This window comes from Alligator mississippiensis, chromosome 3 (genome assembly GCF_030867095.1).
Source record: "Alligator mississippiensis isolate rAllMis1 chromosome 3, rAllMis1, whole genome shotgun sequence".
In the NCBI taxonomy this organism is placed as follows: Eukaryota; Metazoa; Chordata; order Crocodylia; family Alligatoridae; genus Alligator; species Alligator mississippiensis.
In genome coordinates this window covers 84,351,520-84,367,954 of record NC_081826.1, presented here as the reverse complement: position 1 = coordinate 84,367,954, position 16,435 = coordinate 84,351,520, and the positions used below count along the sequence as shown (strand labels likewise).

At 45.4% G+C, this 16,435-nt stretch overlaps 1 protein-coding gene across 3 annotated transcripts in view; it reads right to left on the bottom strand.

Moving 5' to 3' along the window:
• The window catches only part of CHST9 (carbohydrate sulfotransferase 9), a 185,108-nt gene extending 169,050 nt beyond the window's left edge, over positions 1 to 16,058 (bottom strand). The window contains exons 1-2 of one of the 3 annotated variants that reach the window (XM_014595251.3): positions 15,921 to 16,058; positions 1,596 to 1,808 (exon numbers count right to left, since the gene is read on the bottom strand). In XM_014595251.3, the coding sequence (XP_014450737.1) occupies positions 1,596 to 1,716 (121 nt within the window). In that variant the 5' untranslated portion in view covers positions 1,717 to 1,808; positions 15,921 to 16,058. Of the gene's footprint in view, positions 1 to 1,595; positions 1,809 to 1,889; positions 2,197 to 15,566; positions 15,690 to 15,920 lie in introns of those variants that run through there. The other 2 variants (XM_019487409.2, XM_059724153.1) reach the window with 2 other exon arrangements.
• Between the last annotated feature and the right edge of the window lie 377 nt (positions 16,059 to 16,435).

The window sequence follows — 16,435 nt, the reverse complement described above, 5'->3', positions numbered from 1 at the left end:
CCTTATTCTGTTCTGACATCTAGTTTGCTTTTCAGTGGGCATATCTATGCAAGACGTTTACTGTGGAATTGACTAATTAGCTCTGCAGTAAAGCATCACCATCTACATATGTGGTGCTATTGGGCTGAAGTGAACTAATTAACTCTGCCATAGGATAGTGCTGCCAGACACAAGTACTGTCTTATGGCAAAGTAATGTACACCACATTGCATGTGTAGACACTGATAGGGCTGGCTGGGGGTTAAGGGAGCTTCAGTGTGGGGGCTACCTGCTGGCTAGCCCCTCACTGTAGCATCCTTATACCCCAGCCAGCCCATCTGCAGCACGCTGAACTGGGCTAGAGCAGCCCCAGGCTTGGCAGGCTGACTGCCCAAGGCTCCCTGCCAGCCAGTGCTGTGCCACCCTGGTTCAATGTGCTGTGGTCCCAGGCACACGTGATCAATAAACTTTCATGCAAACTGTGCCCGAGTTTATTGTGTTGCATTAATTGAATGTCTAGACGCACCCAGTGTCTAGCAAACTATACTGAAGTCGGTATGGACAAAATGAACCAACTATATTTTATCATAGAAGCCTAAGAAAAAACAGAAGCCAGACTGCAGAACCAAAAGGAAAGTACGAGGATTATGTAGTCTGGAGAAGAAAGGACTCTGGGAGGGATTTGGTAACAGTCTTCAAATATCTGAAGGTGGAAACAGACTATTCTCTCTAACTATCAGGAACAGGACTAGGAGCAACAGCCTCAAACTGCAGAGGAGGACATTTAAGTTGAAGATTAAGAAGCACTTTCTTTCTATGAGGATGATTAAGAATTGGAACAGGCTTTCTAAAGTGGTTGTGGAATCTCCATCCCTGGAATTTTTCAAGAACAGTTTGAACAGACACTAGACTGGGATCGCTTAGTCAGAGATAATTCTACTTTGAGCAGGTAGCTAGACTAGATGCCCTCCTGAGGTTCCTTCCAGCCCTACTCTTCTATGATTCTAAGGCTTTTAGAAAAAGTGTGTGTCTCAGTATGCGGTTTTAGTATTATTGAGAGATTTTGTATTATAGTGAAAAAAGAACTAAAAACTTGTGCAAAATAAAGTCTCAATATACCCTTAGAGTTATAAAAATGTAGAAGTTTGTTAAATCCATCATCTATTTGTCTAAAAAAGACACCAAACGATTAACTCTGCAATAAGATTTGTTGCTTTGAAGAAGTCCATCTTTATGGTATATTAAAATAATTTTTCTGAAAGATTCTTTTGCCCTGTCCCCAAAGAAAGCAAGACACAAAATACTGTAAATAGAATTATATTAAGACTCTAGTTGGCATTGCATGCACAAAATACATTATTGTAAACCTGAGACTTGTAAATGATGCTGACATGATACGATTAGGTAGCTTGGAGCATTTTTTTTGGTTTTGTGACTTATATTTATCAATGTTTATATTACAGTATAGCAATAAAAATTAATCTTTAACATTTCAAACCCAGTGTCTCTTCCAAAAATATCCAACACAAAGTATCTTATGCCCTTACAAAAATCATTCATTAATGCAACCCATTAAAGTAATATAGGCAATGCAATTTATAAAGTAACAGTTTTACCTGTATGCTGTTCTTCAATCCAAGCCTGCAAGTACATGAAGAGGAGTATACCAGCAACTCCAAACACCAGTACAGACAAAAAAACCTGTCTTAGGTTCATGACCCTATCAGAGAGCTGCATTTCAGCTGCTTTCAGAAGACTGCATGATTTGCTTTACACAGGTTTTCAGTTGAGCTGTATCCTCTTCAGTATCCTTTCCTTTAGACAGCAACCTGGAATGGAGAGAGCTAGTTCTTACATTGTTCTTTCTGATCACCGTTGTAAATATATACATACTATCTTTATTTACATACCACATACACCTTTTCCAAAAAATTAGTCAGCCAAAAGTTGGAATGCATGTTTTAAATTAGGAAGCTGATTCCACAATGGAACAGATGCATGGGGGTGTTATAATGGCTATGAAAGGGCTGCTTTGCCTTCCTGAGCATGTACAGGAAGCAGAGTCAAGCTCTTGGCACTACTCATCCTCCACTTCTAGCTCCAAAGCTGAAGCTTTAACTCTGTTACGGCTTCTGCTGAATAGCCCAAAGCTGCTGTTAATATAGGAGCAGCTGTGATGGGGTTAAAGCTTAAGCTTTGGAGCTGGAAGAGAAGGATGAATGACACTGAAAATGAAGACTCTGTCCCTGTTCTACATGGCCTCCTTTCAGCCAGGACTCCGGGGAAAAAATAAAATTTCTTTCATTCTGCTTTCCTAAAACAAGGTGGGTGGGATGTGAGAAAAATATGGTGCTTCTTATGTAACCTGTTATCTGAAACACTTGAGTTTATATCCATAGTCCTAACAATCTTTTTGTAACAGTGCCACTTGACTTAACGAGTCTCCAGCAAACAGTGTTTTCCCTTGCCCCTTTCATTTTACAGAAAGTTTGAATATTTGCACTCTTTGAAAGTTCAATATAGAGACACTAGGGGATAAAATTAAATTCAACCACAGAACCAGAGGCCAAGACAGGAGGATATTGATAACCCAGCTGGCAGAAGGTGATGGCAGATGGTAGAGAGAAGTGTAATGGTCACAGCTCTTCCCGATTAGTCCTAGAAAATACCAGGTACTACTGAAGCCATGTAATTGAGAACTTGAGACTCATCTTGGGCCCACTCCCATTAAGGCTCTGTAACTTAATGAAAGAAAAATGCAAAGCACTCCACAGCAAGTAAAAGGGATGAAGTTACCTTGCACAGCTATTCTGTCCATAGTACCCACAATGCAACCTCAATGCACTAGCCCACTCACCTGCACCAGAGTTCATCCGCAAATATTTAGATGACTGAGGTCACGTTTGGCCTTTGCTGAATTAGTGAGTACACAGAGTTAAGTAAAAAAGCTTGAGGTAAGGTGAGCTAATGTGGTTTTTTTCTTTTTTTGCTAGCCACTTCAAACTCATTTCTAGAACAAGGTTGCACGGGAAACTAATGAAGAGCCCAATTCCTGCCACTAACTTCAGTGGACGCATGGTCAAGTCCACAGCCTGGCTGAAATATTATTTCATGTGTAGCACAGAGCCCAAGGAGAAGGAAATCATTTTATTTAACACCCTTCACCTGCCACTCAAAAAAGCCACAGGATGTTAAGAGTTTATAAAAAAAAAAATCAGAATACAAAAGGTCTTGTAGAATATAAAATAAAGTAAAGCTTCTTAAAAATGAATTAGAATGAGCTGGATTTTGAAGGCATTGAAGGCAATCCAGCACAATGCAGAGAGTACCTGTCAAATTAGATTGCACAGCAAATAAAAATATTCAGAAATTCAGTATAATGAGGCCCTTGTAAACGGACATCTGATAGAAGTAAAAATGAAGCATAAGCTTTGAGAGGAAGAGAAAACAATCTACAATATTTTGAGAGCTCTTCTACAGGGATAAGTCTAGAAATACAATTGCATATGTTCATGCAAGAAGAGTAGGAATGTAACAAGTTATATAGGAAAGTTTGTATTTTTTAGTGAAAGGCAGCATTTCAGGTGCTTCCTAAGAAAACAAGATTAGTATGTCTTACATTTTAATAACTCAGTGCTTTCAGATAGTCAAAAGTTGTGTGTGAGAGACACACATACAAACTTTGAAAATTAAACATGAGCTCCCATAATCAAATAGTTATTGCATGAACCATGTATACTTGTCCAGTCCAAAATGTGGTTGGTGAACATGAAATGCTGTTCAGAATTTTTACATGCAATGTCATGTATAATTTTTTCCCAATTCTGTGCTGTTAAAAGCCACATCCTTTATAATGTGAAAACTGTTTGCACACCTGGTGCTATAAATTTAAGCTACAGTGCTTGGGATGTTGTATTTACCATTTTATCTATTATGCAGAAGGCACGCATATAAACACTACGATGGCTAACAACCATTTGAAATTTATGCATCTGAAATTCTCTTTGTATGGGTCATGAAATAACTAGTTCACACAAGAAACACTAAAGGAAGTCAAATTTTATGTGCATGTGTGTGTGCGCACACGTGCATGTATCTATTTCTAGCCTCATTATATACAGAACTAGCATCTACGTAAAGGAAGCTTTGTTTCTTGTTGGTTAGTGCTGTGTGACATTGCCTGGTTGCAATAAATTGCTCTTTCCTTCACCTAATGCTTAACTCATTTTTTAGCATCAACTGCCTCTTGAGTGATGGTGAAAGAGCTCTGTGCACCTGTTGGCCAGTGATTTTCCACCTTCAGTCTTCCTTTTCATTTCAGATAAAATGGAAACAAACCTACTTCACAACTGCCATGTATGTGAGCTTTGGCTACTGAAGCAAATGTGCTGTTAATATGTCCCTAGGATTCATTCTGATAGAAGCACAGAAGCTTTCCTGCTTCATTGATAGTTCAGGCTTCTTTCTGGTTATCTGAACCGTGACTACTATCCTTTCTCCCAAGGCAAAAATATAAGAAGAAAAAGAACAGCAATGATGTTTGCATAACAGGATGTTGATATAAACATGAATAAGAAACTAAAAACCAAATGAGTAATAGTTTGATGCTCAGCAAGTCTGAATGAATATGGGTAAGAAATAAGTATTGGAGTTACCAGAAAATGGACAACAGACTTTCTTTTGGTAAAGCTATATGGAATATATAGCATCTGATGAAGTAGGCTGTTGCCTACACAATCTTATGCTTTTCTGAACTAGTTAGTTGTCCTGCCTCCTTTCCAACTTCAGAATAAGATGGCTAACCATCTCTTAGTGCCTTTAGAATGAATAAAATATTTGAGTGAGCAAGAGATTCCTTAGTAGGTGTTACAGGTAAGACTATGCCTTCAATGTCTATTGATTCTAAAAGGTCTGTATGGACAGCAGTCTGAACATAGCAGGAAAAAGGTCCTTATAATATTAAAACCAATACCAGGTAATTTTGCTTATTACTAAAAAAATAAACATCTATTAAATTTGGGGCAATTTTTCACCTGTGGATTCAATCCAGGCTCTTTTGTTTGAGGAAAGACTCAAAAGGCACTCTTCTGTAGTTTTTTATTATGGAAGAAAACTTGAAGAAAAAAAAAATACCACATGCAAATTAGTGTTAGGTATCGTGTGGAGGCTAACAATATACCCAAGTAAAAGGAACAGTATTGATTGAAGTCAACAAAATAATCTCTGTATGAAAAGCTTATTTATCAGCATGCATTGTTTTAAATATTTGTATTGTGTGTGTTTATAGCCTTACTTTTAGGCCTACTTTTAAAACTAATTGATTTTAGTACATTGAGATTATGTGAACATTAATACAAAACCCTATAGCTACTCAGCTATATTACAAAACTTTTAAACTTTCAAGACTGAATAATTATTGCAATATAGTTAACACAATGATTTGTAATCCACACATGAAAATTAAGAGGGGCATTAACAAAGAGTCTGCATCCAAAAATCAATTGCTGGAATTTAAAAAAACAGCCACAGTAGGATTGTGACAAATTATTTCCCTTTAGCATTAAAAGCGGCAGAGAGCAGAATGTTTGCCCATGGAGAGTAGTAAATTTGCCTGAATCCTAACAAAGCCAAAAAAAGAGAGCGGGGGAACTGAGCCACTGGCATGACAGCCTGTGTCCCATTCCACCTATAAGCTCTCTTCCTCCTATTCCCATAGCATGGCTCCATTGGAAATACGCTATGGGGACTTCTCCATTTAAATGGCTCCATGTCATCTTGGCAGATGATGCTATGTCCAAAAACTAGTGGAGCTTGAGGGGATAGATGGTCCTGTGTATCATTCCATGAGCTTCACTTTTTCCTTAGTTTAAAATATTTTTATCCCCTTCTCAAGCACATGCCTCATGTTGCACTAAAAGGGACTTTTGAAGTCCTCCCACCACAAGATTCTCCTGAAAAACAAAAATTGGTAGTCAATTAAAAGAAAGATGAAAACCATGCACAGGTACTTTCTCTGTAGTCAATGCATTGGTTGTATAGAAATGGCTACAGATGTCTATCTGATATCACCTACCACACCTTACATATCCATATGTATGAGTGAGCAGAGGAAAGGTTATTTATTAAAAGACCAAAGAGCAGAGATAATACAAGTAGGCCTGTGTAAAGCAGCAAGTATTCACTTTGGATTCGGCTGATTAAGAAGTACAGTAATTCAATTCAGCTATTCAAATCACTGTCCCGATTTGATTTGGCCGAATCCAAAGATTCGATGCCGATTAAGAGATTTGGCCATAGACTAAACAGGCAACAGTCCTCACCACACTGGACACAGCTGCCTCCAGCTGGTAAGTCTGTTGTGGTGGGCAGAGGGGGAGGGAAGTGGTGTGTGGAGGGGCACAGATCAACATCCCCACCGCAATGGAGGGATTGGGGCTGGGACAAGCTGCCCAGCCAGGACCAGGACGTGGGACTCGGGGAGGGGGGCTCCTACCATGGCGCGCCACCAGTCCAGGAGGGCATGGGAACAGGTGTGTGCCCCCGGATCTGTGTGAGCCGGGCTGGACTGAGCTACGCTCCGGATGGGCGGCAGAAGGTACTAGGAGTGAGGACTATGCCCTCCTGCTGTCACCCAACCTCTCCACACATCTTGGACAAGCCATGGCTTCGCCCCAGCTGAGCAAACAGCAGCAGGGCATGACGGCAGGCTCGTGCACCCAGACCGGGGAGGGGCCAGCGGCAGGGGCTATGGGGAATTTTAGGGTAGCTGCAGCCACCCCATAACCCACACTCCACTGTGTCCTGTGGGACAGGCAGAGCCAGGGCTATACTCTGGGCTGTGGCTGGGGCTAGCTGCCCAGAGTGCATCCCTGGCTCCACTCATGGAGCGCAGCCCAGCCCAGCCAGGCCCGCACAGATCCGGGGGCATATATCCGCTCCCATGCCCTCCCAGACTGACAGCACATGGCAGTGCACAATGGTGGGAGCCCCCCTCCCCAAGTCCTGCGCTCCCCTGTCCCAGCTGGGCAGCTTGTTCCAGCCCCAGTCCCAATCCCAATCCCTCCCTCGCTGTGGGGGTGTTGATCTGTACCCCCCCACGCCACTTCCCTCCCCCCTCCACCCACCACAACAGACTTACCAGCTGGAGACAGCTTTGCGCAGCGTGGTGAGGACTGCTGCCTGTTTAGTCTATGGCCAAATCTCCAAATCAGCACAAAATCTTCATATTTGGCTGAATCAAATTGGGACAGTGATTTGAATCACCAAATTGAATCACTGTCCCTCCGAATCAGGTGAATCTGAAGCGAATACATGACACTTTGCACAGGCCTACTTGTGGTATCTCTGCTCTTTGGCCTTTTAATGAATAACCTTTCCCTTGCTTGCCCACACACATGGATGTGTAGGGTGTGGTAGGAGATATCAGATGGGCATCTGTGGCCACCTCAGATACAGTCAATGCACTGACTACAGAGAAAGTACCTGTGCATGTTTTTGATCTTTCTGGTAATTGATTATTAATTTTTGTTTTTCAGGAGAATCTTGAGGTGGTGGGAGGACTTCAAAAGTCCCTTTAGTGCAACATGAGGCATGTGCTAAGAAGGGGATAGAAATATTTTGAGCTCAGGAAAACGTGAAGCTCTCTGAATTGGTGCCGAATCTTTTCCAAATCGATCCAGAGGCTTCCAGTTTGATTCGGACCTTTTAATTGGTCTCCCAATTCGATTCAGGTTCAGAGATTCGGATCCTGAATCAGGCCGAATCTCCTCCGAATTGAATCAGCTACTAAAAGCTTCACAAAGCCCTAACCACAAGCACTTAGACAATGCCTTTCTGAACCAGTTAGTTGTCCTGCCTCTTTTTAAGCCACTTGATTCTCCAAGGTGTTCCAACCATACTTATTTTTCCCTTTCTCTCTATTTTTCCTGAAGAAGAATATATTTTGTGGTGGCTTAACTACAGTACTGAGGCAGGACTGAGAAAGTCTGTTGAGCTGCATGGAGAAATGTCCAGTGATCCAGATAAATTCCATCTCTAGAAGGATGGAAGTAGAAGTGTGGGGAAAATCTACTCCCTTGCTTTTTCAGGTAAGGACATCCCAAGACATTGCTACTAAACCTGAAACACAGGCCTCCAGGATCAGTTTCCTCCTGTTCCTGTAGCCCCACATACAGGAGCTGCTAGCTGTCTCTCAAAACAACTTCAAGTGTGGGATCATCCCAACACACCCACAACAGATGTACAGCATTCACTATGACCAGGACTTAACCCGAGCACTGTGGGATAGGCACAACATCCACGAAGCTGCAAAATCCATAGCAAGTGAAGTGGCTTGATCAAAACAGAATATCTGATTTTCATGCAAGTCAAAACAGTAACATCCTGCAGTGCAATATAGATGCAAACCAGCTGTGTAACTGTCCCTAGGATTAGTCTTGACAGAGGGACAGGAGCTTTCCTGCTTCATTGATAGTTTAGGTCTCTTTTTGGATATCTGACCATGACTACAATCCCCTCTTCCAATGCAAAAAGAAAAGAAAAAGAACAGCAATGATGTTTGCATAACAGGATGTTGATATAAATGTGAAAAATATGAATAAGAAACTACAAAACAAATGAGTAACAGTTTAAGGCTCAGCACCATATTATATGGGAGCCCACCCCAGCCCCAGCCCTGGTAAAATCTGTGGGCAAGGAAGGAGCCCCCCAGGGGGCACTTGCCTGCCTGTACACTAATGCCAGGAGCTTGCGGAATAAGCAGGAGGAGCTCATCCTCCTGCTCAGTGCAAACAATTACGATGTCATAGGGATCACGGAGACCTGGTGGGACTCCACCCATGACTGGACCACGGGGACAGATGGCTATACCCTGTACAGGAGGGATCGTGTAGAGAAAAGGGGCGGGGGTGTAGCTCTCTATGTTAAGGAAAGCTACGCGTCCCTGCAAGCCGATATTGGTGACCAGGGTGGATGGCTGGAGACCCTCTGGGTTAAAATCCGTGGGGAACACGGCACAGGGGACACAATGGTGGGAGTCTATTACAGACCTCCCACCCAAAGTCCTGAGCTAGACCAGGAGTTTGCCCAGGAACTGGCTGAGGCAGCTTGCTCCAGGACCATGGTTGTCATGGGTGACTTCAATTACCCAGACATCTCGTGGGAGGATTGCTCAGCAAAATCTGAGCGGTCACAAAGCTTCCTCTCGTGCGTGGATGACCTCTACCTGACTCAAGAAGTCTATGGGCCAACGAGAGGCAAAGCGCTGCTCGACCTGGTGCTGGCTACTGGGGAGGACCTAGTTGGCGACCTAGCGATCGATGGGAAGCTGGGTGACAGCGACCACGAGCTGATCACCTTCACCACCCGCCGAAAAGCTGGCAAGTCAGTCAGCAACACGCAAGTCCTTGACTTCAGGAAAGCCGACTTTGACAAGCTCAGGAGGCTTGTCAGTGAGGCCCTAAGGGACTGTGACCACAGGGAGAGGGGAGTTCAAGAAGAGTGGTTGCTCCTCAAGGGAGTGATCCTCAATGCACAAACTAAGTCTATTCCATCTCGGAGGAAAGGCAGCAAGAGGGCACAGCAGCCCCCCTGGCTCTCCAGGGACCTAGCAGACCTCCTGAGGCTAAAAAGAAAGGCCTACAAAGGATGGAGGATGGGAGTCACCTCCAAGGAGGATTATTCTGCACTGGTCCGGTCCTGTAGGGAGCAGACCAGGAAAGCCAAGGCTGCAACTGAACTCCAGCTAGCTTTGAGCATCAAGGACAATAAAAAGTCCTTTTTCAGATATGTGGGGAGCCGGAGGAAAAGCAGGGGCAACGTTGGACCCCTGCTGAACCAGATGGGGCAACTGACAACTGACGCCCAGGAAAAAGCCAACCTATTAAATAGGTACTTTGCGTCGGTCTTTCATCAGCCCCATGGGACGCCCGTGCCTGCTACAGGGCTGGGAAGTCCGGGTGAGGGTGATCCCCTGCCCTCCATTAATGCTGACTTTGTGAAGGAACATCTTGAGAAGCTGGATACCTTCAAGTCAGCCGGCCCTGACAATCTTCACCCCAGGGTACTCAAGGAGCTGGCGAGCATCATAGCCCAGCCTCTAGTGCGGATCTTTGAAAACTCTTGGCGCTCTGGTGTAGTGCCCGAAGACTGGAAGAAGGCCAACGTGGTGCCTATCTTCAAGAAAGGGAGGAAAGTGGATCCGGCTAACTATAGGCCCATCAGCCTGACTTCTATCCCGGGGAAGATCTTAGAAAAGTTTATTAAGGAGGCCATCCTTAATGGACTGGCCGACGCCAACATCTTAAGGGATAGCCAGCACGGGTTTGTTGCGGGTAGGTCTTGCTTGACCAATCTCATTTCCTTCTACGACCAGGTGACCTATCACCTGGACAAGGGAGATGAGATTGATGTCATATATCTTGACTTCAAAAAAGCCTTCGATCTGGTGTCTCATGATCGTCTCTTGGAGAAACTGGCCAATTGTCGCCTTGGGTCCCCCACGATCCACTGGCTGGAAAATTGGCTCCGGGGTCGGACCCAGAGGGTAGTAATTGATGGAAGTCACTCATCGTGGTGTCCTGTGACCAGTGGGGTCCCCCAGGGCTCTGTCCTTGGACCCATACTGTTCAACATCTTCATTAATGATGTGGACACTGGAGTCAGAAGCGGACTGGCCAAGTTCGCTGATGACACCAAACTTTGGGGCAAAGCATCCACACCAGAAGACAGGCTGACCTGGACAGGCTCAGCAAGTGGGCGGATGAGAATCTGATGGTGTTCAACGCCGATAAATGCAAGGTTCTCCACCTTGGGAAAAAAAACCCGCAGCATCCTTATAGGCTCGGCAGTGCTATGTTGGTTAGCACTATGGAAGAAAGAGACTTGGGGGTCATCATTGACCACAAGATGAACATGAGCCTGCAATGCGATGCTGCGGCTAGTAAAGCGACCAAAACGCTGGCTTGCATCCATAGATGCTTCTCAAGCAAATCCCGAGACGTCATTCTCCCCCTGTACTCGGCCTTAGTGAGGCCGCAGCTGGAGTACTGCGTCCAGTTTTGGGCTCCACAATTCAAAAAGGATGTGGAGAAGCTTGAGAGAGTCCAGAGAAGAGCCACACGCATGATCAGAGGTCAGGGAAGCAGACCCTACGATGACAGGCTGAGAGCCCTGGGACTCTTTAGCCTGGAAAAGCGCAGGCTCAGGGGTGATCTGATGGCCACCTACAAGTTTATCAGGGGTGACCACCAGTATCTAGGGGAACGTTTGTTCACCAGAGCGCCCCAAGGGATGACGAGGACGAATGGTCACAAACTACTACAAGATCGTTTCAGGCTGGACATAAGGAAGAATTTCTTTACTGTCCGAGCCCCCAAGGTCTGGAACAGCCTGCCACCGGAGGTTGTTCAAGCGCCTTCATTGAACACCTTCAAGATGAAACTGGATGCTTATCTTGCTGGGATCCTATGACCCCAGCTGACTTCCTGCCCTTTGGGCGGGGGGCTGGACTCGATCTTCCGAGGTCCCTTCCAGCCCTAATGCCTATGAAACTATGAAATATATATGAGAGAGAGAGCGAGAGAGAGAGAGCGAGCGCACATGAACTATGTTTTTCACCTTCCTGAAGCGTAGACTTTAAGAACAATGCCAAAAATCATGAGAGCTGGTAACACTGCAGTAGAACTAGAAAAGAAGAACCAACCCATTCTTACCAGGCCATAGGCGCCCCCTCTACTCTCCACACAGCCTTATGGGTTCAGAACAAATACCTAACTAGGGCCCATTCTATCAATCTTACCTATACAACAATCTTATGAAGTTAGAAAAGCCTGTGATACTGATGGGACTTTGCATATAGTCACAGATGCTTTTTGTTAGGTCCCAAGTGAGAGTAGATTGAAAATTATTGTTCTGCATAAAGCAAAAATGGGAGGCTTCTTTCAAGCTTCTACTCAATATGAATTATGAGGCCCTGTCTATACCACATAAATGTTTGTAAAAATACACTAACAGGGCATTTATACACATGCTCCAGGAGAGAGAGAGAGAGAGAGAGAGAGAGAGTGTGTGTGTGTGTGTGTGTGTGCTTTAATTAATACGCCTCTGAGTGCTGCCCTAATTGAAGCACCTAAAACATCTCATGTATCAGCATCCCTGTGCTGAAAAATGGGAGCGGGGGCACTAACTAAAGCTCACTGATTAATCGAGTCTTTGCTGCTCGTGCATAGGTGCCTATAGAATCTAAATGTCATTTATCTTGACTTCCAACACTACAGTGAACAGGCTGTCTACACTAGGGCTCCCTCTTACCAAAATTTGAATCAATGCTAGCAATGGCAAGAAAAAAGTTTGAGAAAAAGTTCTCCAGCATAGTTTGGGAATAGAGGGGAAAAGGCTGTTTAAAAAAGACCCAAAGTTCACGAGGGTCCTTGGTTGTCAGGATAGAAATAACCTGCAATTCAGCTGCGGATATTTTTTCTTCTCAGTTCAGATAAACTTGAATATTTTAGAATTAGTTCTGGTATACAATCTTGAAGACATTTTTCAACAAGACAACATGAAAGGCAGTGATTTTTTAAAGTATACAAGTACATGGTAAACACTGAAGTCAGAAATATGCAACAAGGCAGATTGACATCTCAATGGCTCTTCAGATTGTGATAGAGCTGCACCAGAGTAACTGAAAGCATGATTTAGCCTGCAATAATATAAAACGAGTAAAGAATCCAATGCAACTTTCATGTATCCCAGGATGATTACGCAAGGTTGGCAACTAGAGAAGAAACTGTTTATTTGGAGTTTGAAAAAAAAATAGTGAAACCTTTAAATGAAAGTTTATATACACATTTCATAAAGTAGAGCCACATTAAACAAACAAACCAACCAACCAACCAACCAACCAACCAACCAACCAACCAAAAAAAACCCCAACAGAATTCTACTACTAACCTTAATACAACCCCCTGCACCCTAGAATTGAAGGAATATCAAAGCTTCAGGAACAAACAAGAAATTCCAAATACTGACATTATCAAAGCAACCTCAAATCAGCCAACTTGCATAGTTTGCATTTTTCTATTCCTCTTACCCTTATTACACTGCAAACAATTATGCTGTTATAATATTATGCTTTCTTAGTAATACACTTCCTATGATGAGAGATCCTATGGGAGGGATGCGGGTACAGAAAACAGACAGTGTATTCCTATTTACCCTTCTAGTATTTGATTCTATCATCTTAATCTACCACAGCTACTGAACTCTCTCCCCGCTTAAGCAATTAAGGAATTCACTTTAATGAAGGACTTGACATAAACAAGAGCCACTTCAGGAGATGATGACCAGGTTTTTTTTGGTTCATTCATTTTCTCCAGGGATGATCTAATGTGAAAATGAAAAGTAGGAGACTGCAGAAGTTGCTGGTGCTGAGTACACATAGAAATGAAGCTACTTCCTCCTCCTGTCCCTCAAGAATAAACCCTATTTAACTTTGCATAACATGAAAGTAATCTCAGCCAGGAGCTGTCAGACACTTACAGTTTAATTTCAAGCTATAATGGTAGTAGTTTTTCTTGAGTTACTTGAGAAGTGCTGCATTTGTATTGCCGACAGACAAATGTGCATGTGAGGACCCCAAACAAGTGTAATTTCATACACATAAGTAATTAAAAAGGTGAAGGATAATGTTCCAAAAAAGGGTAACGTTCCAAACGAAAGCAAACACCTTTGAAATACAACAGGACGTAACAGAACATTTCTGTTTTGGAATTCCACTCATTACTCCATTTTCTGGCAGATACAATAACCGTATACTATCATCTCATTTCAAAAAGAGAAGAAAGATTATTCTTCTCATCTTCTAGTAGCTTACAAAACTCACAAGCAGTTTCTGTAAACCTGTGGAGCAAAACTTGTTCTCATTTTACTAGGGCTGTTCTAATTTACAGGCCAAGACACAATAAGGAAGTTTAACAGAAAAAAAGACAACTAAAGGAATAAGAGAAAGTGAAAGAGCGAGAACATGCACTTAAACTAGTGGCCCCAATCTTGCTTTAAATCAGCCCCACTAAATTTGGTTAACTATCCCAAGTTAAGTAGATGTGTGTTTGCAGGGTTTGAGTTTACATGAATAACTTGCTGATTCTGACACGCCTTTTAGTAGGATGTGGCTTTTTTGTTGTTGTCTAAAATATCAGCAAGAGCGAGACTGCAAATGATTACATAAGAGAGACAGCAAGCCACAAAAAAGAAGGTTTTTTTTTTTATAATTTGACTAAATTCAAATAAGGAACTTGATTTATTGATGGCGGCAAATCAAAGTGGTATTAGTGTGCCAAAAGAACTTGCATTTTGTCCCAATCATTCACTGTGCTCTTGGAGGCATACACGTAACACTACCTAATCTCACTTTCAAGTCATGGCCTGAATTCTAAAAATTCTGTTGTGCAATGATACCTGGAAAGAAGAGATCAGCCAACAGACATCAAGTTACTACGTTTCTACATGGTTTACGTTTGTAGAGCAAAGGCAAGGAAGCTAGAGTCTTAAGAAATTAAAGGGACTCTGGAAAGTCCTTAAGAAAGGAAGGTTGCTCAGAAGGTCGCCGAATAGTCATCTCGTGCACACACTGGGCTCCTACTCTGTAAAGAGGAGAAGTGTCTGCTTGGTTTCTTCTACAAAATCCCCATGAATGTTTCTTTACCAATGGGACCTGGCCATTTGGGTTCCTGTCACAGGCATAATATATAGTCACATCATGAGTACTTATTTGCCTTGATATGCAAATACATCTCTGTATCACTGCAGACTCATAGACACGAGGGTTAGAAGGGACCTCAGGAAGTCACCTAGTTCAGTGGTTCTCAACCTTTTCTGTACCAGGATTCATTTGTAAACATCAAAGGCCAGTCCCAACCTGCTGCCCCCCATCCCCAGGCCCCATCCCCTCAGTGTGTAGGGCAGGGGGTGGGTGTGTGGAGAAGTGGGGGGGAGTCAAGCCGCTGCCAGCCTGCACGGAAGAAGCCACAGTTTCCCACATTTTTCTCCTCTAAAGGAGAATCCATTTTTAAAGTTTGTTCACGACCCTTTTACCATAAACGACGTGTGCCCACAGAGGCTGTGGGGGCATGGCGACCACCTGCAGGCGGTGGTGGCCGCCAGCATGGAGCTCCCACAGGTGGCCGTGGTGGTGGAGGGGGTGGCAGGGGGTGGTGGCCAGTAGCAATCAGCGACTGTCTGCAAACACTACTGGTGCTGTTGGCAGTGGGGGGGGATGGCAAGTGGCAACCACCCACAGGCACCACCAGCAGCGCTGGCCTTTCAGGGGGTGCACCGCCAATCTCAGGGGGTGCGCCCCCTCCACGTCACCAATGCCTTTCACATACTCTTGCGACCCACTTTTGGGCCACGACCCACGGGCTGACAAATGCAGATCCAGGCCAGCCCCTGCTCAAAGCACGACCAGTGCCAGCTCAAGCATCCCAGCCCTCACCCACCCCATGGGAAGGGATGAAACTACTTGGGCAGCAAACGCCCGGGGAGGGAAGGGAGAGAACCTGCGCGGATGAGCCCCAAAAGGTTCCCGTCACCTCGCCCCTCACGAGGAGACCTCCGGGTCCTCTGCAGGCTCCCGCAGCGGCAAGTTGGCCCCAGGTCTCGGAGCTCCCCCTCGTGCCACGCGGCTCCGGCTGCTGGAGGGAGCCAGGAAGTTACTCGCTGCAAAGCCCCGGGGGAGTCCGAGTCCGAGCCCTGGCTCCCATCTCCGCACCCGGCCGCTCCGGGTCGGGGCTCAGGCAGCGCCGTAAGCGCCTCAACCCCGCGGCGCGCCAAGTAACTTGGAGACGGCGGCCGGGGCGGGGCGGGGAGCTGGGACCGCAGCCCGGCACCGGCAGCTCTGCCGCAGCGCCCCGCGCCCCACCTGCTCCGCGCCCGCCAGCCCTTACCTGTGGTCGGCATCGGCAGCCCCCGCGCAAACTTCCCTGCGGCTGCCGGAGCCTCCGGCGCCTTCCCCTGCTGCAGCCCGCCTCGCAAGCCAGCCGCCGGGGGAAGGCGGCGCCCCGCCCCGCCCCGCTGCGCTCTGGCGGCTTCCCCCGGCGCACAGGGCGCTCCCTTCCCTTTCCTTCCCCGCCCGGCGGGAGAAGCCTGCTACGCGCCCCCGGGGGGGTTCAATACACCCCCAGTCCCAAGCTCCCCTTTCCCTCGGGGGCGCAGGCACCGCTCCCGCCCCCGCGGCGGGGGATCCCTGCCTGAGCCTGCTCTTCCTGAACAGCAGCCTCCTGGGAGCATGGATGTGGGGAGAAGTTGTACTCCGAAACTTTTGGCCTGCCAGGGAGCCTCTCAGTCAGGGCTTCTGCACCTTAGGCTCCAGGCGCCCCTCCATGGACTTGAGGCCCCCGCCCTGGAAATGGCCAGGTCCTACTTCTCACTCTTTTAGCCACTAGGGAAAATACCAGAGCGG